Source organism: Tarenaya hassleriana, unplaced genomic scaffold (genome assembly GCF_000463585.1).
Source record: "Tarenaya hassleriana unplaced genomic scaffold, ASM46358v1 Cleome3, whole genome shotgun sequence".
Taxonomy (NCBI): Eukaryota; Viridiplantae; Streptophyta; class Magnoliopsida; order Brassicales; family Cleomaceae; genus Tarenaya; species Tarenaya hassleriana.
Window position 1 is genome coordinate 2,440,266 of NW_010966177.1, and position 23,207 is coordinate 2,463,472.

General features: G+C 38.3%; 3 protein-coding genes across 8 annotated transcripts; 1 reads left to right on the forward strand and 2 right to left on the reverse strand.

Moving 5' to 3' along the window:
• The first annotated feature begins 1,779 nt into the window (after nt 1–1,779).
• On the forward strand, nt 1,780–11,252 carry LOC104818891 (PH-interacting protein). 4 transcript variants are annotated; one of them, XM_010548684.1, is made up of 25 exons: nt 1,780–2,078; nt 2,292–2,391; nt 2,816–3,195; nt 3,414–3,574; nt 3,790–4,029; nt 4,141–4,250; nt 4,342–4,419; nt 4,512–4,618; nt 5,044–5,129; nt 5,221–5,345; nt 5,482–5,585; nt 5,671–5,748; nt 5,850–5,928; nt 6,022–6,190; nt 6,301–6,371; nt 6,739–6,819; nt 6,898–6,968; nt 7,042–7,138; nt 7,236–7,295; nt 7,400–7,454; nt 7,558–7,952; nt 8,026–9,780; nt 9,870–10,445; nt 10,634–10,692; nt 10,782–11,252. In XM_010548684.1, exons 3-25 carry the CDS (start codon nt 2,840–2,842, stop codon nt 10,972–10,974), a joined length of 5,106 nt encoding a protein of 1,701 aa, XP_010546986.1. In that variant the 5' UTR covers nt 1,780–2,078; nt 2,292–2,391; nt 2,816–2,839; the 3' UTR covers nt 10,975–11,252. The 4 variants fall into 4 exon arrangements, with proteins under 4 accessions (XP_010546986.1, XP_010546984.1, XP_010546987.1 ...); XM_010548682.1 differs by having other exon boundaries at nt 2,840–3,195; XM_010548685.1 differs by lacking the exon at nt 2,292–2,391 and having other exon boundaries at nt 2,840–3,195.
• Nucleotides 11,253–12,951: 1,699 nt separating this feature from the next.
• LOC104818892 (zinc finger CCHC domain-containing protein 10) lies at nt 12,952–14,779 on the reverse strand. 3 transcript variants are annotated; one of them, XM_010548687.2, is made up of 2 exons: nt 14,662–14,779; nt 12,952–14,064 (listed from the first exon to the last, which is right to left on the reverse strand). In XM_010548687.2, the coding sequence occupies exon 2, from the start codon at nt 14,014–14,016 to the stop codon at nt 13,204–13,206; it is 813 nt and encodes a 270-aa protein (XP_010546989.1). In that variant the 5' UTR covers nt 14,017–14,064; nt 14,662–14,779; the 3' UTR covers nt 12,952–13,203. The 3 variants fall into 3 exon arrangements, with proteins under 3 accessions (XP_010546989.1, XP_010546990.1, XP_010546991.1); XM_010548688.2 differs by having other exon boundaries at nt 12,952–14,031; nt 14,662–14,768; XM_010548689.2 differs by having other exon boundaries at nt 12,952–14,036; nt 14,662–14,765.
• Nucleotides 14,780–15,044: 265 nt separating this feature from the next.
• Nucleotides 15,045–23,165, reverse strand: LOC104818893 (serine/threonine-protein phosphatase 4 regulatory subunit 3A-like). Its single transcript, XM_010548690.2, has 23 exons — nt 22,837–23,165; nt 22,610–22,709; nt 22,426–22,510; nt 22,279–22,328; nt 21,844–21,923; nt 21,345–21,404; nt 20,871–20,970; nt 20,700–20,777; nt 20,195–20,262; nt 19,913–19,981; nt 19,755–19,832; nt 19,569–19,664; nt 19,183–19,253; nt 18,918–18,995; nt 18,691–18,784; nt 18,468–18,569; nt 17,861–18,066; nt 17,653–17,767; nt 17,154–17,285; nt 16,949–17,056; nt 16,762–16,871; nt 16,579–16,674; nt 15,045–16,471 (listed from the first exon to the last, which is right to left on the reverse strand). The coding sequence occupies exons 1-23, from the start codon at nt 22,840–22,842 to the stop codon at nt 15,922–15,924; spliced, it is 2,532 nt and encodes an 843-aa protein (XP_010546992.1). The 5' UTR covers nt 22,843–23,165; the 3' UTR covers nt 15,045–15,921.
• Nucleotides 23,166–23,207: the final 42 nt, after the last annotated feature.

Genomic DNA, 23,207 nt, shown 5'->3' on the forward strand with positions numbered 1-23,207 from the left:
ATTGATTATTTTTGTTTTTTAAAATATATTCGGATATCTAGTTGTTTGTTTTTTTTACAAAAAATTTGTCATAAGTGAAAAAAAAAACAGGTTAAAGGTTAAGGTCCAATGTTTTATCATTTTGGGCTTAATTTTACGTATAAGGTAGGACTCGGCCCACTAAAAGGAAAACAGATAAAAACATTGAAAGCATATAAAGTGGCCCATGATGACCATAACGTACCCCCTACTTACTTTGGGACATACCGTAATTACTCGAAAATTTGATAAATCATGTAATTTACACTTTATTATAATTTTTTTATAATCCGGAAGTTCACCGAACCTTTGGCCCGACTACATCTCTCAGAGGACCAGGTGAATATCCCTCTCCACGCTTGGATTTGAATCCAGGATGAGAGCATGCTTTGCATGTATTTTCACCACTAGACCACCCAAATTTGAGTATTATTAAATTTATATTTGTATTACAAAATTTAAAATTAATTATTTTGAGCCTCGAGTTTGCTGCTGCTTGCTGATAATGAGAATGCTGAGAGAATCGGTGTTGCGTCTGGTTTGACACTTGCGTCTGCGTTTGCAACCGCCGAAGAACTTGCTTTTGCTGCTGTCGATTTGGCACTTGGATCAGCGTTTGGAGCCGCCGAGTAACCCAAAGTGGTCGCTGATTAGCCACTCGAGGAACATGCGTCTGCGTTTGAGACCGTTGAGGAACCCACCGTTGCTGCTGAACAGGGGGACTAGCGTCTGCGTTTGGGGCCGCTGAATAACCTGAAGTTGCTGCTGATTAGGAACTTGCGTCTGCGTTAGGGGCTGCTGAAGAGCTTGATGTTGCACCTGCATCGCTTGGTCTTGGCCTATGGACACGCCAACGGAGAAGAAGATAATCAAAGAAAACATTCGTAACGTGTTCTTCACGAAATCAAATCCAGAACCTGAAACTTTGAATCCATACATTGTCCAAAAAATATTCTCTTTTTTTTTAACAAAAAAAAAAATTCTCTTGTTTTTCCCCCACCATATTTACCAGATATTGTGGCATCGTGATTCGGCGATGGAGCTTGCCTATCGAGGATTCTCATTTCTCCGGTCAAAGTTTCCGGTCAAAGTTAGGGTTGCCATTTCGGATTTCGATTCGGTTTCGATTGGATTATATTCAGTTTTAATTATTTTGGCGTACATAAAAATTATAATCATTTGGTTTTTATATAAATTTCGGTTCAATCCAGTTTGACTCGTATTCATTTTTTTAAAACTCAATTTTTCGAAAAAACATATTTTTCGGTTATTTTTTTAATCGGTTCGGTTCAATTTAAAATTTTCAGGTTTAGAAAATTCACAACCTTTTTATTTTTATGTCTAATTCGATCCGGTTGTAGTTATATCTTATACTGTTCGATTCGGTTGGATTATTCATTTAATAACTAAAATGGACTGTTAAAATGTGATATACGTCGTATGTGTCGTCTGTATTCGTATATAATTTTCTTCACAAAATTTTATGAGAAATGTTCTTCACTTTAAAAAAATTAATGATCTGATTATAATAATTTATTATTCAAAATTTGCCAGTTCAGTCAGGTAATTTTAAAATCAAATAATATCATCCTTTTAACATTCTTTTGTGTATTTTCTTCCCCTTTATCACGTGCAATCCAAAACGACACCGTCTTGTTTCCGCCTCGCCTCTCACGCTGATGACACGTGACATAACGTACAAAAACGCACCGTTTAGGACTTTTTTTTCTGTTTCTTCCTTCTCTCTCTATCCAGTGTCTCTCCACAATCGCCCCCTCTCTATTTTGCCGAGAAAATTTTCCTACGAACTAATACTCAATACAAATGCTTCCACTTTAGCTCCATAATTTCAGACACTTCCTCTTCTTCGATTCAATCTCTCCTCCTTTCTGTATTCAATCTGCGAGAGTGATTATCAATCCAATCCTTTTGGCTTTCTCCCCGTCCGGAATTTTTTCCGTCAACTGTTTCTTCTTCCTTCTCCGAATCCAACGAAGCTTGGAGGTTTCGACGAGTCCCTGACTGCCACCGTTTCTCGACGGGGAAAAAGATTTCCAGAGGTGTGAGAATCTTTTCCTTTTTTCTTTTGTGCCTCGTTTTTTTGGGAATTTGCGAAGGTTGTTGCATCGCGGGACTGTTATTGGCATTGTGCATGTCTGAGGAACGATTCTGGATTGGAATTGTATTGTTCGATTTGATTTGCATTTTGATTTTCTGATTGTTTTGAGATTTGGGAAATCGAATTTAGGGTTTTGTTTGGGTTGTTGTTGTAGAGGCAATGCGTAATGGTGTTGGGGTCCTTTTGGCCCTGTGGAAGAGTATCTCTGTTTTCTTGTGATCGTCCCTCTGTTTGGCGCGCACGGCATCACGGAGGTTTGCTTCCGAAACTCTCCTGCATCTTTCGGTGTCCTGTGATTGTTGGATTGGTTGGTGTGATTTTTGAAGTTAACTACCATTCCATTCTGTAAGGAATTTGTGAAAATAGAAACTGAAATTGTTGTCATTGAACAGTTTCTTGTTGGAGTGTTAGAGGAACTGCTTAGTTGAGCATGCCTATGTGCTTAATAGTGTGGAGCTGCTTAAGTTTCAAAATAATTAAAGTTTTGGTTGTTGTGCCAGTGCAGTTTGCTAGATAGTTGATCCCCGAGAAGAGATGGTGTTTGTTTCTCTTGTGGCTGCTAGGTTTTAGGGATTCAGTTCTAAGTTTATTGTTGGTTGGAGATATCTGTTTTACTCTCTTTCTCTTATCTTTCATGTGATGGCAGTATGCTTTGCCCTGATATTAATTCAGTTTCAGTGTCCATGTTTGACGAATTGACAGATGCTGATGGCTCTTAGGAAAAACATTCCGAATGGGGATCCGATCTCTCTCTCTATGAATGCTTTGAGTTTTTCCAGAAAATTGGCAGCCAATGTGCAGATTCCAGACCCAAATACGGCTCAAAGTGTTGAGCATGATGTTGATTTGGACCTACGAGAAGTTTACTTTTTGATAGTTCATTTACTTTCATCTGGACCATGTCAGAGAACATACACGCTGTTGCGGAGTGAACTTCTTGAGCACCAGCTTCTTCCTAGAAGATATCATGCTTGGTACTCAAGGAATGGCTTGTCTAGTGGGGATGAAAACGATGATGGCATTTCTTTTCCTTTATCATACACTGACTTGGCGGAAAGGTAACTGATAAAGTTGATCGTGGTACTTGTGAAGGCTTTTTAATAGCTTTTTGGATGTCGTTTTTAAGTAATATTGGCCTAGAAGTGAACTATTTTTCCTTTATGGTCTTCACCCTGTGGTTTGTTATATTGTGTAATTGGGACTGCTTTTAGGATATTTTCTCTTATCCTAGTCAAACATTCTAGCCTTTTTCGTAACATCGTATTTGTGCTTTTAGACATCCTCACGTAAGAAAGGATCACTTGGTGGAGCTTCTGAAGCAATTAGTCTCTGCTTTAAGCAGACCTTTTCCTTCACGAGGCATTGGTGATGGCAAGAATCTGAATGCAGCTGATGTGCCGACACTTCTTGGGACTGGTTCCTTTTCCCTTTTGAGCTGTAGGTGATACCTAAAATTTCGTAATTTTGTATTTGGTGCTTGGACAACTATAGACACAAATAGATGTGTTCCTACATGCATAAATTCATGCAACTTCAACGAGAGGCTGATTTGATGTTTTCTCTTGTTGTCTGAAAAAAATATAAAAGCACTCTTATCGTGCATTGAATGAGTTTTGTTTGATATATTAAAGCTTGCACCCTTGTTTCCTCAGATGACAAGGACCGGGGAATAGTTGATTTTAAACCTCCACCTATTCGCATGCGCTGGCCTCACATGCATGCTGATCAGGTTCGTGGTTTAAGTTTGAGGGAAATTGGAGGTGGTTTTGCCAGACATCACCGTGCTCCATCTATTCGTGCAGCATGTTATGCCATTGCAAAACCATCATCGATGGTACAGAAGATGCAGAATATCAAGAGGTTACGTGGGCACAGAAATGCTGTGTACTGTGGTATGATTTTTTAATCTTTAGAAGATGGGAGGTGAATCTTATCATCATGTTTAGATATTAACATCTTGCTGGGTCGGAATGGATATCTGAACTTTGATGTGAATCTTGCAGCTATATTTGATCGTTTAGGAAGATATGTAATCACCGGTTCAGATGACCGCCTAGTAAAAATCTGGTCAATGGAAACTGCATATTGCTTGGCCAGTTGTCGAGGGCATGAAGTGAGTTCCAAACGTTCAATGATAAATTTATAAGTTGTTCGGTGTATTCATACATCGCGTTTAAATATTTGCCTTTCTGTGCTCGTGTTAGGGTGACATAACTGATCTTGCTGTGAGCTCAAACAACACTTTTGTAGCATCTGCATCAAATGATTGTGTTATTCGCATTGTAAGTTTCTTGTGTCATTCTTCTATATGTCTTTTCGCTGTGACTTGTTTATATTAGACTCCTTCATGACTTTCCCTGTCTGGATTTGGTAGTGGCGTCTGCCAGATGGGCTGCCGGTTTCTGTTCTCCGTGGACATACTGGAGCTGTTACTGCCATTGCGTTCAGTCCTAGGCCGGGTTCCCCATACCAGCTTCTTTCGTAAGGGTCATTTCCCATTTTTTGTTGATACCATCTCCATCCGTCTGATGGGTTCTTTTTCCTGTTTTCTTCTCTTTTTGTAATAATTTGTTAACCATTGTTGTTTTATCCCCTATTTTCCTTTGTTGTCATCATTCACGTCACGCCATATCTACAGCTTTAGAGTTATAGTTAAGAACAATCTTTAGATCGCAAAGCTGGAGGGTTATTCTATGTACTTTTTGTCCATATATTCGTTCGATTATTATTTACTGGCTGAAATTTATGCTACTGAATTATTATCGAGTTGTGACATGTTTGTCTGTCCTCTTAGTCACTGATTACATTATGTTGTTGTGATATTCTATCAACTTTTCCAAACAGTGGTGCTTGATCTCCACTGCGTTTTTTCTATGTTGCTTGAACCTTATCTCCATGCTCTGCAGATCATCAGATGATGGTACTTGTAGGATATGGGATGCCCGGGGTACCCAGTTCGCTCCACGGATTTATGTGCCTAGGCCTCAAGATGGTTATTGATTTTGTTGATTTTGTTTCTTACTTAGCTGCTTTTTGCTTTGAGCTTCTAAAACTTGTAGGGCTGACTTAGTTTCCTATTTCAGGGAAGAACAGTGGTCCTTCTTCGAGTAACACTCAGCAAAATCACCAAATCTTTTGCTGTGCATTCAATGCTAACGGGACAGTCTTTGTCACTGGCAGCTCTGACACTCTTGCTAGGGTTTACCTGGTACTGATAATAGTAGCATATTTTGAATACTTTTGTGTTGATTTTCCGTTGGAAATGACAAATTCCCTTTTATTTTCTGCTAAATTGTGTGTAGAGTTTATGTATTAATTGCAATGAATTGAATACTGCATCACAGGTCTGGAATGCTAGTAAGGCTAATAATGATGACATGGACCAGCCGAACCACGAGATAGACATCCTGGCTGGACATGAAAATGATGTTAATTATGTTCAGTTCAGGTTAGCTTCTCTCTCTCTTTCTCCCTAATAATCTATTCTAAGCTACTAGATGTCTTGACTTGGGATTTATTGTGTGGGTTTCCAGTGGTTGTGCTGCAGGATCTAGGTTTGCTGTGGCTGACTACTCAAAGGAGGAGAATGTTCCAAAGTTTAAGAATTCATGGTCTGTATTTTCCTATTGCTTATATATAGTGTTTCAATTTATGTTAATTATTCCCGTTTACCATGTTTAATATTTGAGACTCACTTAACTATAATTTCTAGGTTCTGTCATGATAACGTAGTCACATGCTCTCGTGATGGTAGTGCAATCATCTGGATCCCAAAATCACGGAGATCCCATGTAAAATTTAAATTTATCCAAGACAATTGTGACCTCTGTAAGTTCTAAACATTCTCCTCAGAGCAGAACATAATTTATTGTTTTGTCTTTCAGGGAAAAAGTTGCCGGTGGACTCGAGCTTATCATCTCAAGGTTCCACCTCCTCCAATGCCACCTCAACCTCCAAGGGGTGGGCCACGTCAAAGGATTCTACCTACTCCGCGTGGGGTTAATATGATTGTCTGGAGCCTAGATAATCGCTTTGTCCTTGCTGCTATCATGGGTAATATCATTCCCCTTGTTAAAATTATTCATTTCTCAGAGTTCATCTGGGAGATTTTCCTAAGTGCTCCATTTCTGTTGGTTTAACTAGAATCCTTTTGTCTGTTATAGATTGCAGGATATGCGTGTGGAATGCTTCTGATGGTAGCTTGGTACATTCTCTCACTGGTCACAGTGCATCTGTAAGTGGTCAAGCCCATCTACATTCTCTGACCAGACATAGTGTTATCATCTTAAGACAACGATGTGAAAAGCTGAAAAGGCTTTTGTACTTTTTAGCCTCAAAAAATAAAAAGGAAATAGAAAATGTCCGAAGTTCCAGGAGCAGATCCACCCGGTATTTCAAGTATAGGTCACTTGGTTTCGTTAGGTGAAAGTATCCCCCAAGTTTGTGTAAAAGGATCCACGCCTCTTTTATCATTGATTATTTTCTTCGTGTCTGATAAATAGGAGAGGACCTGGTATTATCTGGTTATTTGATTGTTACATTGTCTTGGATTTGTTATTCAAGCGCATTGGATCTCACTGTGTCATATATCTTCTATGTAGACATATGTACTTGATGTTCATCCTTTCAATCCTCGGATAGCTATGAGTGCTGGCTATGATGGGAAAACAATAGTCTGGGATGTAAGTTTTGGTTTCTTCATTTGATAGAGATGCTCCGTGGTTTTAATCACTAAAGAATCTCTTCTGCTATGCTTCTAGATATGGGAAGGTGTGCCGATCCAGATATACGAAATTTCACATTACAAGTTGGTCGATGGGAAGTTTTCACCGTAAGTAAATAATTTCATTTTATACCAAGTATATATTTCATTCGGTTGCTATCTTATATCCCTTGTAATGTAGGGATGGAACATCAATTATACTTTCAGATGATGTTGGACAACTATACGTATTAAGCACTGGCCAAGGGGAGTCTCAAAAGGATGCCAAATATGACCAGGTACCAAAATACCTTCCACAACAAAATGAAACTTCATTTTATACCTCTATTTTCTAGGTAATGTAATTCTTTTACGTTCCCTTGGTGCATCTCGCAGTTTTTTCTTGGGGATTATCGTCCTTTAATTCAGGACACATATGGGAACGTCCTCGACCAGGTCAGTTCGATCATTTTTTTTCTTCTTCTGGTGCTTCTGCATATAGATATATAAACTCTTATTGTTGTATTTGTAACTCTGCTGGTCATATCGCCATTGCTCAGGAAACACAGCTTCCTCCTTATCGGCGAAACATTGAGGACCTTCTTTGCGATTCAGGTTTCTAATTTCTTTTGCTTCACTAACATGTATTTTGTTTATCTTGAATCCTTCCATTCATGATCGGCTGGCATATCACTCGATCTGTGTGTTGACGTTGTAGGCATGATTCCATATGATGAGCCATATCAGACAATGTTTCAAAAACGTCGTCTTGGTTCCTTAGGCAAAGAATGGCGGCCATCATCTTTAAAGCTTGCTGTGGGGCCAGACATAACTTTAGATCAGGACTACCAGATGCCACCATTGGCAGACCTAGACTTAGCGATCGAACCTCTGCCAGAATTTGTAGATGCTATGGATTGGGAACCAGAAAATGAGATCTTAAGTGATGATAATGATTCGGAGTACAATGCACCTGAAGAGGATTCATCTGCAGGGGAGCAGGAAAGCTCTTCAACCTCTGGTGAGTCAGTTTCTGGTTCTGGGAAAAGCGATGAGGAGGGCGATCATCACAATAGCCTTAGAAGATCTAAGAGGAAAAAACACAAGACAGATGTAAGTACTACAGATTATTGGCTTAAAATCAAGGCTAGATTTGTTACTTATCCTTTTTTTCCCTCTTTTCCAGACTGGGATCATGACTTCTTCAGGCAGGCGTGTTAAAAGGAGGAACTTTGACGAGCTTGATGGAGCTCCAAGCAATAGCAAGCGTACTAGGAAATCTAGTAATGGCCGTAAAGAATCAAAGAAAAAATCTTCGAAATCTAAATCATCAAGGCCACGGCGAGCTGCTGCACGAAATGCCCTCACTTGGTTTTCTAAGATTACTGGTACATCTAAAGATGCAGAAGAGGAAGATGGCTCTGAATTGAGTGATTCATCAGAAAGTGAATCTACATCGCATGATACAGATACTGGGGATAGTGAACTTGATGGAGCTTTATCAAATGGACATGGAAAGCAATTGAAGGGAAAAGAGATTCTTATCTGTCATCCAGAGGATGGAGCTCAACAACGTGATTTTGCAGAGTCTCATAATGCTGAAAGGAGGAGACTGGTGCTCAGATTTCCTGTTCGGAATTCAAATAAGCTTACGCTTCTAGAGAACACACTCAGATCATCCTCTGATGTTCCATTTCCATCTTCAGATAATGTTAGTGTCAAAGACTTGGTGGATTCTGAGAGCTCTAAGATTCACTCGGACCAACGTGAAGGATTGGATGTGGGTAAAATCAAGTGGGGAATGGTTAAAACTCGTACATCAAAGAGAAAAAGAGCTAGCAAAGCCATGTTGCCAAGTAGATTTACTAGCTCTAACTTGCTGGAAAAGGAAAGTAATGTTAGTGAACACATGAACCACCATGATAATGGTGACATAACTCCTAGTTGTGCTGGAGTTCAGAGGGATATGGATGCCACTGTAGCTGTCATTGATACCGTGACTTCAAATGGGATGCCAAATGGCGAGGAACAATCTACTAGGCTGGACGGGTCACCCAATGGATCTAAGATAGCTGATGAGGTGCGTGCCTCTAGCTGTTCTCAGCATGCACCTGGTCATTTGCATGATCTAAAGGACAGTCTTCCACCTATATCTATGAAGATGAAAATACGTTCAAAGAGGATTTCAAGGGATCCCGAAGCACCGCTGAAGCAGGAAACGAAATCATTGGCAGCAGATCAGGAGAATGGTGGAGCTGATGCAATACTCGTTGGTTCTGCAGACAATAAATGTGACACTGCATCAGAAATACACGTGGATGATGGCGTGGTTAGAACAGATTTAATCATGAGAGATGAACCTGAGCAGGAATCAAATCCTCAGATGAATGATCCTGTCTCAACTGCAAATGATTCTCCGGGGTCAAGTTCATATCCCAAAAAGATGTTTGATTATGTTTACAGAAGATCGAAATTACGCAAACAAAAGAGTATGTCTGGTGGGGATGCCAGTGTCACTCAAGAAACGACTCGGGGTTCCTGTAGTCAGGATCAGAATACGAGCGCAAATTCCCATGAAGCTACCACTAATGGGTTCCATGGGACTCAGTCCAATGGATTGCAAAACTTGACTGGTGGTTCAACACAGATGTCAGAAAAAATACAAGATTCACTGGATTCGGGTACAGATAATCAGAACAGTTCTGCTGCAGGAAGACACCAAAACCCTCAAGAAGAATGGGGATCGACTTCTAGAGGAACAGTTCGGCTGAGGTCCACAAGAAACAGAAGGTCTAGCTATCATTTTAGTGAAACTAAGCCTGTTGACAAGAAGAAACATCAGCAGTTAACAGAAAAGGTATCGTGGTTGACTCTGTCAACAAACGAGGAGGGTTCCCGCTATATTCCACAAAAAGGGGATGAAGTTGCGTATTTGAGACAGGTAAAGGAACATTCTGATCTTGTTCTTTGCCCTACCACCTCTAGGTAGTTTATTTAAACTGCTGCACTTGTTTCTCTCTTATCTTTCAGGGGCATCAAGAATACTTGAACTTTAGCTCCTTGAGGGAAGTGGGTCCTTGGTCCTCAATAAAGGGTGGGAATATAAGGTCGGTGGAGATTTGTAAGCTCGAAAGCCTCGGATATTCAACACTTCCTGGTTCTGGGGACAGCTGCTGTAAAATGATACTGAAGTTCGTTGATCCTGAATCTGAAGTGTTTGGTAAATCGTTCAAACTGACTCTGCCCGAGGTGGTGACGTTCCCAGATTTTCTTGTGGAAAGGAGTCGATATGAAGCAGCGATACAGAGGAACTGGACTTGCAGGGACAAGTGTAAGGTATGGTGGAGAAACGAAGGGGAAGAAGACGGAAGCTGGTGGGAAGGTCGGATTCTGGCTGTGAAGCCCAAATCACCAGATTTTCCGGATAGTCCATGGGAGAGGTACACAGTTAAATACAAGAGTGACCCAGCTGAGACTCATCTTCACAGTCCCTGGGAGCTTTTTGATGCTGATACTAAGTGGGAACAGCCTCACATTGATTATGAGGGCCGAAACAAGTTGCTTTCGGCCTTTTCCAAGTTAGAGAATTCCGGCAAAAGATCTCAGGTCTGTGATTTCTGTTGATTTTCTCTAAAAATCTCTTCTGCATAAACGTCTATAGCCTTCACCCGAGAAAGTGATCTGCTCAGAGTTTACAACTTTTACGTAACGTTTTCTCTGCTCGGGGTTTTAGAGTAGATTTAAGCATATGTGGAAACTTAATGAGAATTCATCATTTCTGATTCTAATGTCAGGATTCATATGGCGTTCAAAAACTGACCCAAGCAATGAGCAAATCCAGCTACACCAACAGGTACGTTTCCTTTTCCGCCCTCTTATGAAAGCCACAATGAACAGTTTTGTTGAACAGGGGATCTGGAATTGAATGGAATCTTATTGCAGGTTCCCAGTTCCAATAACGTTGGAAGTGATTCAAGAGAGGTTAGAGAAAAACTACTACCGGAGTGTGGAAGCGTTGAAGCACGACGTGTCGGTGATGCTGTCCAATGCAGAAACGTTCTTCAGCAGAAACCCTAGCTTGACTGCCAAAATACACCGCCTTTCAGACTGGTTCGACCGTACACTTTCTTTGTAGTTTCTTTCTTAGATTCTGTAGATAGATCCTGCCTTTTTTTTTTCTTCTGATTCTCTCAAATCATCTAGGGTTTAGGTTTTTTTTTTTCAAATGGAAAGAAGGAAGTAGGTCAGTTGATATTGGAAATTACCTTTGCCGCAAGAAAGAGAATTCCTCGGCATTATTGCATAGAGAACAAAATTGATTTGAGTAGGAAACCAAACTTTCGCTCTCAGAGTCAAGACTAGTATTGTCAAAGAAACTACAATCGTGTATATGATCATTATAAATTTTTTTTATATACAATTTTAAGATAGAAGGAAAAATAGAAAGTAATTGGAAACAAAAAGGAAAATAAAAAAACGAACATCTTCTAATGTTTTGAATAAAAGTCTTAGTGCAATAAAATATCTACTAAAATTTATTGAAATTTTTTTAAGTTAATCTAATTTTCTTTTTTTGTAAAATTTATCATCTTAACAAGGTCCGTGCAAAGTAAGAAAAATATTTGTAGGGGTGGGTGTTATTTTTCTTTTTGTAAGACTTTCACTAAGTACCAAATGTATGTTACTTTTTATCTCTTTTTCTGCCATTTTTCAAATATTATATTTTTTTCGAAAATTTAAAAGAACTATTATCATGGATCCATATATTTTATATTTCTAATAATAATTATATTTAAAATTAGAAAACAAATAACTATATATGCAAAATGAGCCTTTTGCGGGCTTCAAGACTCTTTAAAAGGGCCTATGAAATCACCTAAAAATTGAAGGCCTAATGGGCCGACTGAATATTAAAAAGCCCATATCAATTCATATGGACTAAGAAAAAACCCACACTAAAAAAGCTTACGATTTTTTATATAAAATAAAAAATAAAAGACACAGATGCTTCTACACGCGCGCATATAGGGCGTATACGACACCGCCCCGAAATGCCTGGGTTATAGTCCAGTGATTTTGCCCATTTTCCATCGATCCAGAAAAACCGCGCGTGGGCGAAATTTATAAGCGCCCACTTTTTGTTTTTTGTCGCACAAATGCTTTTTTTTTTTTCCTGAACGTAATTCGCCGAGAACCAAAAACAAAAGAAAGAAAAACAGTTATTCTCCTCGTGATTTAATTGTTTCCGATTTATTTATTTTTCTTCTCACTTTTAGAATTTTATTTTTTCAAGCAAACACTAAGGGATTTGAGGACCAAAGGAAAAAAAAAACTAGAGCTGATAGAATGTCTTTCAATAAGATAAAAGTAGCCGCAGGACAAAAAGGGATTCCAAATCATTTGGAAGTCTATTATTATGCTTCTCCTAATTTTAAAAGGGAAATCAATGATTTTTTTATATTAACTTAGCTCCACGTTTCGGATATATATATATATATATATATATATATATATATAGATTGGACAGCGGAGGTGCTTTTTTTTTTCTTTTTGAGTTTATGGATTCGAAATGAACTGTCTGAAACTAAAGTTTTGATACTAACATTCCAAGCTCTTTTAAAATTTGAAATTTCTTATAAACTTATCAAATCAATTTAAGATTTTTCTACTTTGAACTAAAAAATATGTAAAAAAATAAATAACAAAATATCAATCATCAACATTAACATTGTTTTAATTCCAAGATTATTTTATCGAATTCTTCATTTTCACTCATTTCTATTTTGAATTAACTCTATCGAAATTTATTACAATTTCAAATTTTACAATTTCAAATTTTATATTATTAGAATTCATTATATGTAAGATATGATATTAGTTTATGTAAGATATATCATTGGTTTTAAATTTGGTGGCTATCAATCTATCGCAAAATCTTCTAATCTTTTATCCGAATTTGGGATCGGTTAGATAAGAATAAACTTGCTAACATAGAGTTAAATAAACAAAATATCAATCACCTCAAAATAAGAACAGCCATTTTGAATTGTATTTGTAGAAGACAAAGTATGTGTTTTTTCCTAAAATAATTATATATATATAAAGAAGCAGCAGTTGATAAGGCATTGATTAAAACAAAAGAGGAAGAAACAATCAACCTGAGGAACTGCTCCCTTTTTCTTTCACAAGTGAAAGTGAAGCCTAAAAGATGCAGAAACAAAACTCCAAAAAGAGTTCATTACAAAACCAAACGCATAAACTGACCAAACATAAGTAAAAGGTTTCAGAGAAGATCAAAGAAGAAGCCATATATGATTGTCTTCTTGCAGAGCTGAAACGGTACTGTAATCTCTTGGGATCAATTTCACTCCCGTCGGCTGCGCCTCTTGCTCTTCTTTCTACTGCTCCTGTCATCACCAGAATCCGAGTCCGATGCAGTTTCAGAATCAGAAGATTCGGATGACGAGCTGTATCTTCTGCGCCTTCCCCTTCTGTGATTTTGTGTCTTCTTCTTCTTCTTCGTCTTGTTCTTCCTTCTCCTTTTTCGCTCTTCCTCTGAGTCTGAAGATGAGCTGTAATCTGAGCTACTCTCTCCAGAGGAGTTGGAACCAGTAACTGATGATGACCCGCTATCAGTTTCAAACACCGAGGCTTCACTGTCACTACCGGAGTCAGAGTCTGATCGGTGTTTTCTCTTGCTCTTCTTGGAATTCTTCTCAGCTTCTTTCTCGGTTTTAGCATCTGGCTCACCATCCTCCAGGTCGGATGAGATCGAAAGCTTTGTTCTGAGTTTAGGGTTTTTAAGTTGCTGGGTTCTGGAGGGCCGAGAGATGTAGACTCTCTCGTTCTTGCACTCGTAAGTCCAGTGCCCAGTTTGGAAGCATTTCTGGCACTGTGCAGCTGAGGTTCCCACAGCAAAGGAAGTTGACTTGTCTTTTCTTTCTCCCAATCTAACAGCCTTTTCGGTACTCATCAAATACATCTGCCTTTTTGCTTCCCTTTTCTCCTGCCATCGGCTCGGACCTTCTTCCTTCTGCCCGTATGCATTCACGTTCCTTGCTGCAGCGGCAGCAGCACGTTCAGCTTGGGTACGGCTAAGTCCTTTGGCAGCAGTCAGAGCTGCAGCCTTGATCCTTTCGGCTGCTGCCTGAGCTTTTTCTTCCTTGGAACTCGACATCCTCTCCCGGTCTGCCTTCACTTGTTTAACCAAAAAAAATACTGAGACCTACTTCAAAAGTCCAGAAACCAAGAACCCAGAGCTTATCCTTTATTATCCTCATTCAAGAAATCAGCCAAAATTTAAATAAATTTACTAAGAGACAAGCAAAAGAGATAGTAACAGAAACTCTTCGCCAAAGGAAATGCGAATCGTAAGGCATTAGCAATGGGAAATCAGTTTTAACAAAAAAAAAGACAAACATCCTCTTTCAGACCCAATCTTTGATTCGAATGAAGCCAAAGACTTGAGACATCAAATCAAAGCCAATTCTTCCAGTTTGTGATAGATTCACTTCTCGGAACAAATATAAACAGAATGAAGTTTGAAGTTTCAGCAAAAACAGTAAAACCCTAATTTCGCATACAAGACGACATGACGAATAATTAACAACTCGAAGCCCTAGATTTGGATGATTTCCTCGAAATCGATGCCACAGAGTACGATTTGAAAGAGAAAAACACTAGGAAAGAACCACACGGTTCGTCTAATTCCGTTCTGCGAGTGAATCAAAACAACAGAGGGAACTCCGAAAACGAGGAGAACCACGCGTAGAAGAAAGAGGAGAGAGAATTGAATCAAAAGGGGAAAAGAAACGAATGAAACCTGGTGGAGGGACCGGAGAAGCGTAGGCTGTCCGCTTCTTCTTCTCTCGCAGTCGGACGAGTTCCCTACGATCTCCCCTTTCTCTAACTATTAACTCCAACCCCTCCCTCCCACGTGGAATCAAACATATATATATATATATATATATATATATAATAATAAGGAATATGAGGTGATGGTGCCTTTATATACCAAAACAAACAAAAGAGGTCTGTACGCTTTTTTTTTTTTTTCTTTTATCATATAGTTTTCAAACGTAGGTTTCATTTTCTACCGTCATTTCTAAATCCATAGCTGGATATATATATATATATATTCCAATCAAATACACGAGAATTATTAATAGCTCCTATCACTGACTGATCATTACATTGAATCATTTATTAAAATAATATTACACAGTTTTGTATAAACTGTTAGATTGTAACTCTTACACAAAATGTGCGATATACCAAACAACTAGTAGTTACAAGCAAACGAAGACAAAGATTCAATCCAACCAACAAAAAAAAAACAAGAAGTGTGCACTTTTGAAGAACACACATGCGACCGACTCCTGTAAGAAATAACCCACCCTTATTTTTTTAAATTTAAAATCAAACAATAATTACTAGTAATAACGACATCCATAAGTGCAACAATTCCAGGAGTCTTGAGAGAGAAAAAAAAAGGTTATATGAAAAATAAATACGAAGTTTGCATTTTTGGCGCTTCCTCTATAACCAATCCATCGTCATCCTCCTCACAACTCTATATTCCAACTAAATTAACCAAAAAACAGAAACCCCATTACAGTGGAGACTATCTATCATCAAAACACAAAGATCTGAACCCCACACACAGTTCATCCGGATTCGAATGAATGAAGTTACTGATGCTAATAGATTGTGTTTTTACAAATGCCACTTGCAAGTGTGTGTGTGTGTGTGTGTGTGTGTATATATAGAGAGAGAGAGGGAGAGAAAGGGGCTGGAAAACACTATATGAACAAGAACATTACCTCTGGTCACCATCCATCCGTCGGGTCTCTATACAGTTTCTTCTTCAACTTCCATTACTATCATAAAGCAACACCACATACACACTCCCTTTCTTTTCTTTTTTCTGCCTTTTTGTCTCACAGTTCAGTTCAGTTCAGCTCAGCTCAGCCGCCATTAAACTGGCTTCTGTCACAGCCTGCAAAAGTGCAAGAACACAGCCAGCCAGAGCGCCAAAGCCATTTCTGGATCCAATCTATTCTTCCAACCTGTTGTTAAAAGCTCAGGATCCATTCACAGCCATTTCTGGTGATGATTTCTGTGGCACTAATCGAGATTCATCATCCCCACCGGTTAGCTTTCGGTTGTCTGATGTTTCGTGCTTGCTGTCAGTATCATCTAAGCTCCGGGAAGTGGATTCCTCTTCGTCCTTACGGTTCTCGTCATCTGAACTGCCTCTGCTGTTGCAATTTCTGGTGTTCTCAGGTTCATTAGTTTCTTCTTGTTGTTGTTCTTCTGGCGAGGTTTTGTTTGCTTCGGTTGAGCGGGTTGCTGCAGATGCGGTGGTGGTGCCTGCAGTTTTCTTACCCGGAAGCACTGCCTGGCTAAGCGTCGAACAGAGGGCAGCAAATACGCTTTCCTTTTTGCAACTTTTAACCAACCGCTGTTTTTTCGATGGCTCCTGCTCTCTTTCTCCAGACAAGGATTTGCGTTTTAGCCTAAGGAACTCAACTTCTTCTTCCTCTTCAGAAGCTTCCGGTTGTTTCCGGGGAGGTGGTTTATAGTTTTCATCGTCATCGTCATCATAGTCTACCAGTCCACCAGACCTCGGGCTATACATTAATGAGAACAGTAAGACATCCATCCATTACCAATTTACCGCAGAAAATTTGTTTATATGTAACTTTCATGAATTTCAACTATGAGGCTATTAATGTACCTTGAAGATGCATAGCTCGAGGCCACTCCATTGGAGATATGGGGCTTTGGTTGTTCTTTTTGTGTGTTAGAAGCAGATGCTGTATCTTCTTCGTCGCTGTCAGTATCAAGTTTGGATAGAAACCATAAGAAAAAAAAGGCAAGGAGAATCAGACGGTTACAGATGTGTTAACTTTGTTCAGACCTGTCCCCGTTGAAATAGTCTTCCTCCTCTTTATCCAAAGCACGCTCATCAATTCTTCTTCTAGGTTCAATCGAATCAGCATTGCCCTTCGGTCCAGCACTCTCTAAGCACTGCAGATTGTCGTTAGGTAAGGAACACCAAACCAAATCTCCAACGCAGAAATCAAGACCTTGACACAATAGTATACCTGCTCATATTTCACCTTGAAAGCCTGGATGGAGGTCAAGTGCTCAAAGGGAGCCAATTGTTCCCAGAAGGTATCAACTACATATTTGAGCAACACTGTTGCATTACCCTGAACCAAAAAAAAAGTGGTCGATGATATTATATACAGAGCAACATCAATAAGGACTTAAGATGCAAAAAGGGTGAAAACAAGAAGAAAATGGAACCTTGCGTATGTGCTCAAGAAGCTCCAGCACAGCGGAGTTAAGCAGATTGTATCGGTTGCCATTGGCAACAAATACATCAATAATCGGTTTCAGCAGATTGCTCTTAACAATATAATTTTGCACGTACTCATCCTGAAATACAAAAACGTTTCAGCAATTCTGTATTACCCTTTAAAATTTATTGATCCAGAGGAACTTTGTTAAACACAAAAGCAAAATAAAAGCATGCAGAAAAGTTCACTCACTTATTTTGTATATTGCAATTTATTTCATTTATTTTAATAATCCTGATCTACTCAAGATGCTCATGCTTCTTAAATCGCAGATACTAATAGGCCTCAAACTTTCAATCATAAAGAGGCAGAAAGGATTTATTCCAGAGAACAAATCTTCAATTTCTCACGTTTCTTCATAGTTTTGCACTCAGCAAAACTGGAAAAACAAGTATCTGACTGTCATTTCCAAGGAATCATTTAAATCTATTCCAAAATTTACTTACAAGCACAGCAAGAAGAGTTCGGACAAAGCGAACAGCAGCAACCACTAGGTATTTTTCCTTTCTTCGTGTGAGATGCAAAACCTTTTCTGTCACATTATTATGAAGAAAATTGCACCTGTAGACAAGGGAAGAAAATTCACAGTATAAGAAGGTTAGTACCATTAGATTATAACAAAAAATTTACAGTGATAAGAATAAAAAGAATTACTTTGTCCTCGATGAATCTTGAAGAACGCAGAAGCACAGCAAGTCACAAATGTTTGACAAGACTTCAGGCCTCGCACTATGATGACTTCCAATTTTTCTGGCCGCACCTTCAGATTTACTGTCAGGCCTCTCAGGACATGAGGCAGTTATAACATCAACTAACTCAGGTAGATGCTTCTCATAGAAAATATCCATGATATTCGCTCTCTGCTAAAGTGAAAGATTCATTGAAGAACTTTGTTTAATAAAGATCATGACGACTCTCAACCAGACTAGAAGCAAAGCCTGAATAAGGTTCACAGAAAATTTGTAGGGCCTTTCCACCAACATCTAGTGGATATGTAAAAAAACAAAGGAAACAAAAAACAAAAAAACTAACACCAATTTGTAGACTTCAAAGACAATTTTTAGGAATGAAGTTTCAGCTTCTAATTAACTACATGCAAAAATAACCAATCAGAGCAGAAAAAATCGAAACTATCTTTCTTGATAACTTTGGACTTTCAAATGAGTCACACATTAGTAGACATAAAATGAATAGAATAACATCCCTATTCAGCTTATCAGAAAAAGGGGATAATGATTAATGAAAGGCAACAACTATGAACCTGAGCTCCACTAGACAATGCATTTGAATCCAGTAAGCTTCGTATAATTTCTAGAAACTGGCAATGCATCTTATCACCAAAATCTTCCATCAATCCCTTCACCTGTTAAACAGACAATGGAACAGGTTACTATAGTGAAGGGTTAGGTGAGCTTCACTTTAGGGGGGAAAGAAACAGGCAAGCCTCACATGTGGAGAAACAATCCAATAATCAAACAAATTACCAGGAGACCAAGGAGAGGAGTTCCTTCTGGCCGAACAATGTAAGTACGTAAAAGGTTGGAATCCTGATTCATGAAAAGAATGAGGATGTCTGTCCTGCATTCATTAACAAAAATCTTGAGTAAATATGTTAGAAATACAGAATAGATATTTGTTGTACAGACAATTGGATGGGAAAGTGAGACGATGAAAACCAAGGTACCACAACAATCTGTTATGGCTAATATACCCGGTTAATACAAGTTTCTTGTCTGGACTCTGCAAGACATCCACTACGATGTCAAAAATCCCTTCATTAATGAGATCCCTACAAAATAATTAAATAAATGAGCAGGGAGCTTGAGATACAATGACTCGTTAATAGACGATTATCAAGAAGCATTAAACAAAATAAGCCAGGTGTGATCATGAAACAACTGATACACGTGCAAAGGCCACTCTTCCAGGAGACTCATTCTCGACAACAATACATTTAGTCTCTGTAAAGTGCATACCTAAAAAGTCGCAGCTGCTGCACCACCTGGAGGCTCTTGCTTAAACTACAAAACTCAAGCAAGAAGTACACCTATTTCATACAGAATGAAAACACATCAGTCAGGTTAACTCGCCTGAATGTCAATATGGCTCTTGTAAAGAGATAATTTCCATCTATTTCCATTTCTAGTTCATCTAGATATCAGACTGGAGAAAATGCATTTAGGTTAATCACAAGGATAGAAAGTACAGTTTTCCCAGAGAATTTCTTATTCCTCTAGATCCCTTTAGAATCTTTTCTTTCCAACAAAAATTCCAAAATAAGTTCAATGCGTTATTTACACTTATATATAAGAACATCCAGTCCCAAACAAAATGAGAAGGGCATTTTGATGCTAGGAACTACCAAATTTTTCTTGGATTCTGCAGATGTAGAAGGTGACTTCAACCTTGCAAACAATTCTTGGATAAAGGTGCTGTCATCCTTCAGCAAAGAAACAACCTACAGAAGATAAAGAGCAATGAGCAAGAGAACAATACGGGATGCATGCATGCCAATATCATACATGTAAATTTTCTATGCCCAACTTACAATAGCATTGTTTGCGTGGATTATTGAATTCAAGTTTGCAACTGTAGCATCATCTAGTACTCTAGCCAAAACAACATCCTGCAAGAAATGAAAAGTCGTGACTTAAAATTACAGAAAAAAATGTGAGAAGTTTACAGAGCTTGATCATGAGATCCAACCTTCAAATAACCAATTCTGTATGTCTGGTGTATCTTTGAAAGGACTAGAGGATCTTTAATCAGTATAGCCTGCAAACAATAAAGTGCCAAGGTGATCCTGAATCTGAAATTTCTTTCCCCATGGAACCTAGATAAATCTAATTCTAAAACGGATTGCAACCAACCAAGCATCTTCTCTTCTTATCAGAACCATAATACCATATGCCTCTTGCATTTCCTAATCTATGCTTCTTGACTGGTACTAAGCAACATGGAATATAGAAAAAGGGAACATAGTATTACCTCCTTAAAAACAACGTGCTCTTTCAGAAAATTCCGGTGATGTTGCGACTGAGAAACATCAGGATCATCTGTAAGAAGAAAAAAGCAAAACACAGAAACCACAGTATCAAATATTAATTATTAAGTATTGGCCTACACAAGAATGAAAAACATCGGCAATAACTTTCACATTATACAAGCACACCCTAGATAATGAGAACACAAACGTTAAGCACAAACTATACACTTAATGAAAAAAAAAATCAAATACCAACAAGGTTTCAGAGAGACCTGAAAGGAACAGTCCATCTGATCGTTTGGGCAACAGACATTCTCGACAGAGACAGATGAGTTTCATGGCACTAAATGAATAATAAGTAGATTCCCTGCTGCGATATTTTCACAGTAACTAAAAGAGTTTCTAGAGAAATACGACTAAATAACCGATAATTATGTTCCGAATCTCATTCCCCTCACTGGTTTTCAAAAAAGATCTTTAAAGTTTGACCAGTGACAAGATACTTACACTCAAGACACCCAATAATTTCCATTATTAGTTCATCCCCAAAGATTTTCTCAAAGATCTGAGAACTATTGAGCAAAACTGCATATAAAAAACAAAAAATGTTGATATTACATAACCGTTCTGAAATATTTAAGGATGAAGAAATTTAAATAGAGAAATGTGAATACTAACTGATTCCTCTGACTATATTGAATATCATGTGAAGGCCATCAACATTTTCCAAGTCCTCACATATTTTGAATACATTCATCAGTCTCCGGAAGAAACCATCCTGCATCAAAGCAAGAACGTAGATTGAGGAGGTTTATAGGATCTACTCCTCGGGACAATATACATAAGAATAAATAACTGATGGATGAACAATTACTATTCCAGCCAAAAATGCATTTGAACACTTTTCCGTTATCTCTGGCCCATAAATTAACTGAATCCATTCCATAGCCAAAATGCATTGTGCACATGCACAAACTTTGAATCAGAGGAAAACAAAAGGAAATTACTGAGTAAAAAAATGGAGCTGTAACAAGATTTTCCCTCAAGAGAGCAAACATGGGTGTCAGACTAGAACAAAATTGTGAAGGACAAGAACACCTGTTTTTTATACAAACAAAATTAGCAGACCGTTGAAAAATATCACACACTTACATCCTTCAAAATTAGCTCAGTTAGCCGCATTTGATCTGCAATGCCACTCTCAGTCACAATCTGCAGAGGACATTGTAATAAATTATTTTAAAAACAGAAAACCAAGAAAGAAATAAAAAAAAGAAAAGAAATAAAGTTGACAAGAAAACTTCCATCTACTGATGTGCTAAAACAGATGCACACCAAAAAGATAAATATTTGGAGATAAAAGAGCCTGTAGATCTCTGATGTACAAGTGAACATATGAAGATTTGACAAACAAGAAATCATTCAGATGGTGGAGAAGGGAGAGGAGGAAGTTGAAAATGCAACGGAAAACAGCCAAGACAAGAGGAAAGAATTTATATGTAATGTTGCAATCCCCTACATAAAATATTACTACTGAGATTGCTACATTGCAATTTTAACCACAAATGAGACGAGACAAATGACAACAATGGGGAAATCATCAAAATAAATCACAACATTATGAAAGCGTAAGGCAATAGAATCTTGAAACCTTGAGTATTAGAGGAAGAGTAGGAAGCTCCACTGCAGGAAGCTCTCTCAACTCACTGTTCAGGCTGTGAAATGTTTCGCCTGCTTGATCACAGATGGTAATGTTGTCAAATACGAAATTCGTTACAGATTAAAAAGTATACAAGTAAAAGAGCCAAGCATCTAACAATGACAAAAAAGTTTCAATAACTATGTAAGTGCTGCAACAGTTTTCATTCATATATTCTGAACTCTGAAGCACAAATGGCCATAGAAACGATTTTTTAGCAAAACATTCTTATTGCTATAGCAGCAAATTAAAATGCCAAATTCCAATTCAATCACACATGAAACGGGAGCAGAATAGAACAAGAATTTACCAGATTAAAGAAGATTATCAGAAAGAAAGGCAAATAGATTATTCAATAATTATAATTTTCCAGGGAGAAAAACCTACTGTTAAGAGAGTTGAAATGCATATTTCGTTGTATAGTACAGATTTGGTCCCTGGATATGACAGAAAAGCTGGTTTAGCAGTCAGGAAGTGAACAGCAGAAATTGAGAATGGAAAAAAGAAGACATCATGAAAATTCCCATCATTCACCAAATATAAGAGCATCCGGCCGTCTCTTGAAAGCTCAATGCCATATCTGTTGAGCGCTCTGGGTCTCTCCATGAGATAATTGTGTCTGTGCATTGAAACAGATAAACACTTATCTAGAGAAAAAGAAACAGCAGACTATTGAAGATACCACAGCTAAATTCCAACCATAATGCACAAAGCGTACCTTCTTGCTTCCTGTAGATGTCCTCAGGGCTGATGTGGTGCACAATTAGTGTTTCATTGTCTTCTTCATCAATCACATATAAACCCAATTCTTCTGTTCGCTGCATTGTATAGCATTTCCACTTAATAATTAAGCCATCAGAGACTTGAGAAGTTTAATTCAGAGTGAGTGCTGAAAGTTCAGGGATCAGGAGAAAATCACGAAACCAGGTGAAAATTACTACAAACCTCCATATAGTCGATAGTGACGTGTCCAGTTCCTCGGTCATCCCATTTACCATCTTCGTTTAGACGATAGACCTTCACTCTCTGAACAATCAAAACAAATAAGAGATGGCTATTTTTCCGACAAGATGTACTTCTAGCCTAACAAGTCAGTTTTAGTTGTACAACGGAGAAACGAGATAACCACTTCACCTACTGATCCTCCCAAGTTTGGACCTTGAACATCTTGCTCATGATAGGTGATATACCCAGTCATAGGTTTTAAAAAATAAGATGTAAAAAAGTTATCGGTCAAATATTTGGCAGCCATTACTTGCAGAGAGAACCATGGATTATTGGGTCTAATATACTTGTCAACGGGGGTTGATATTACA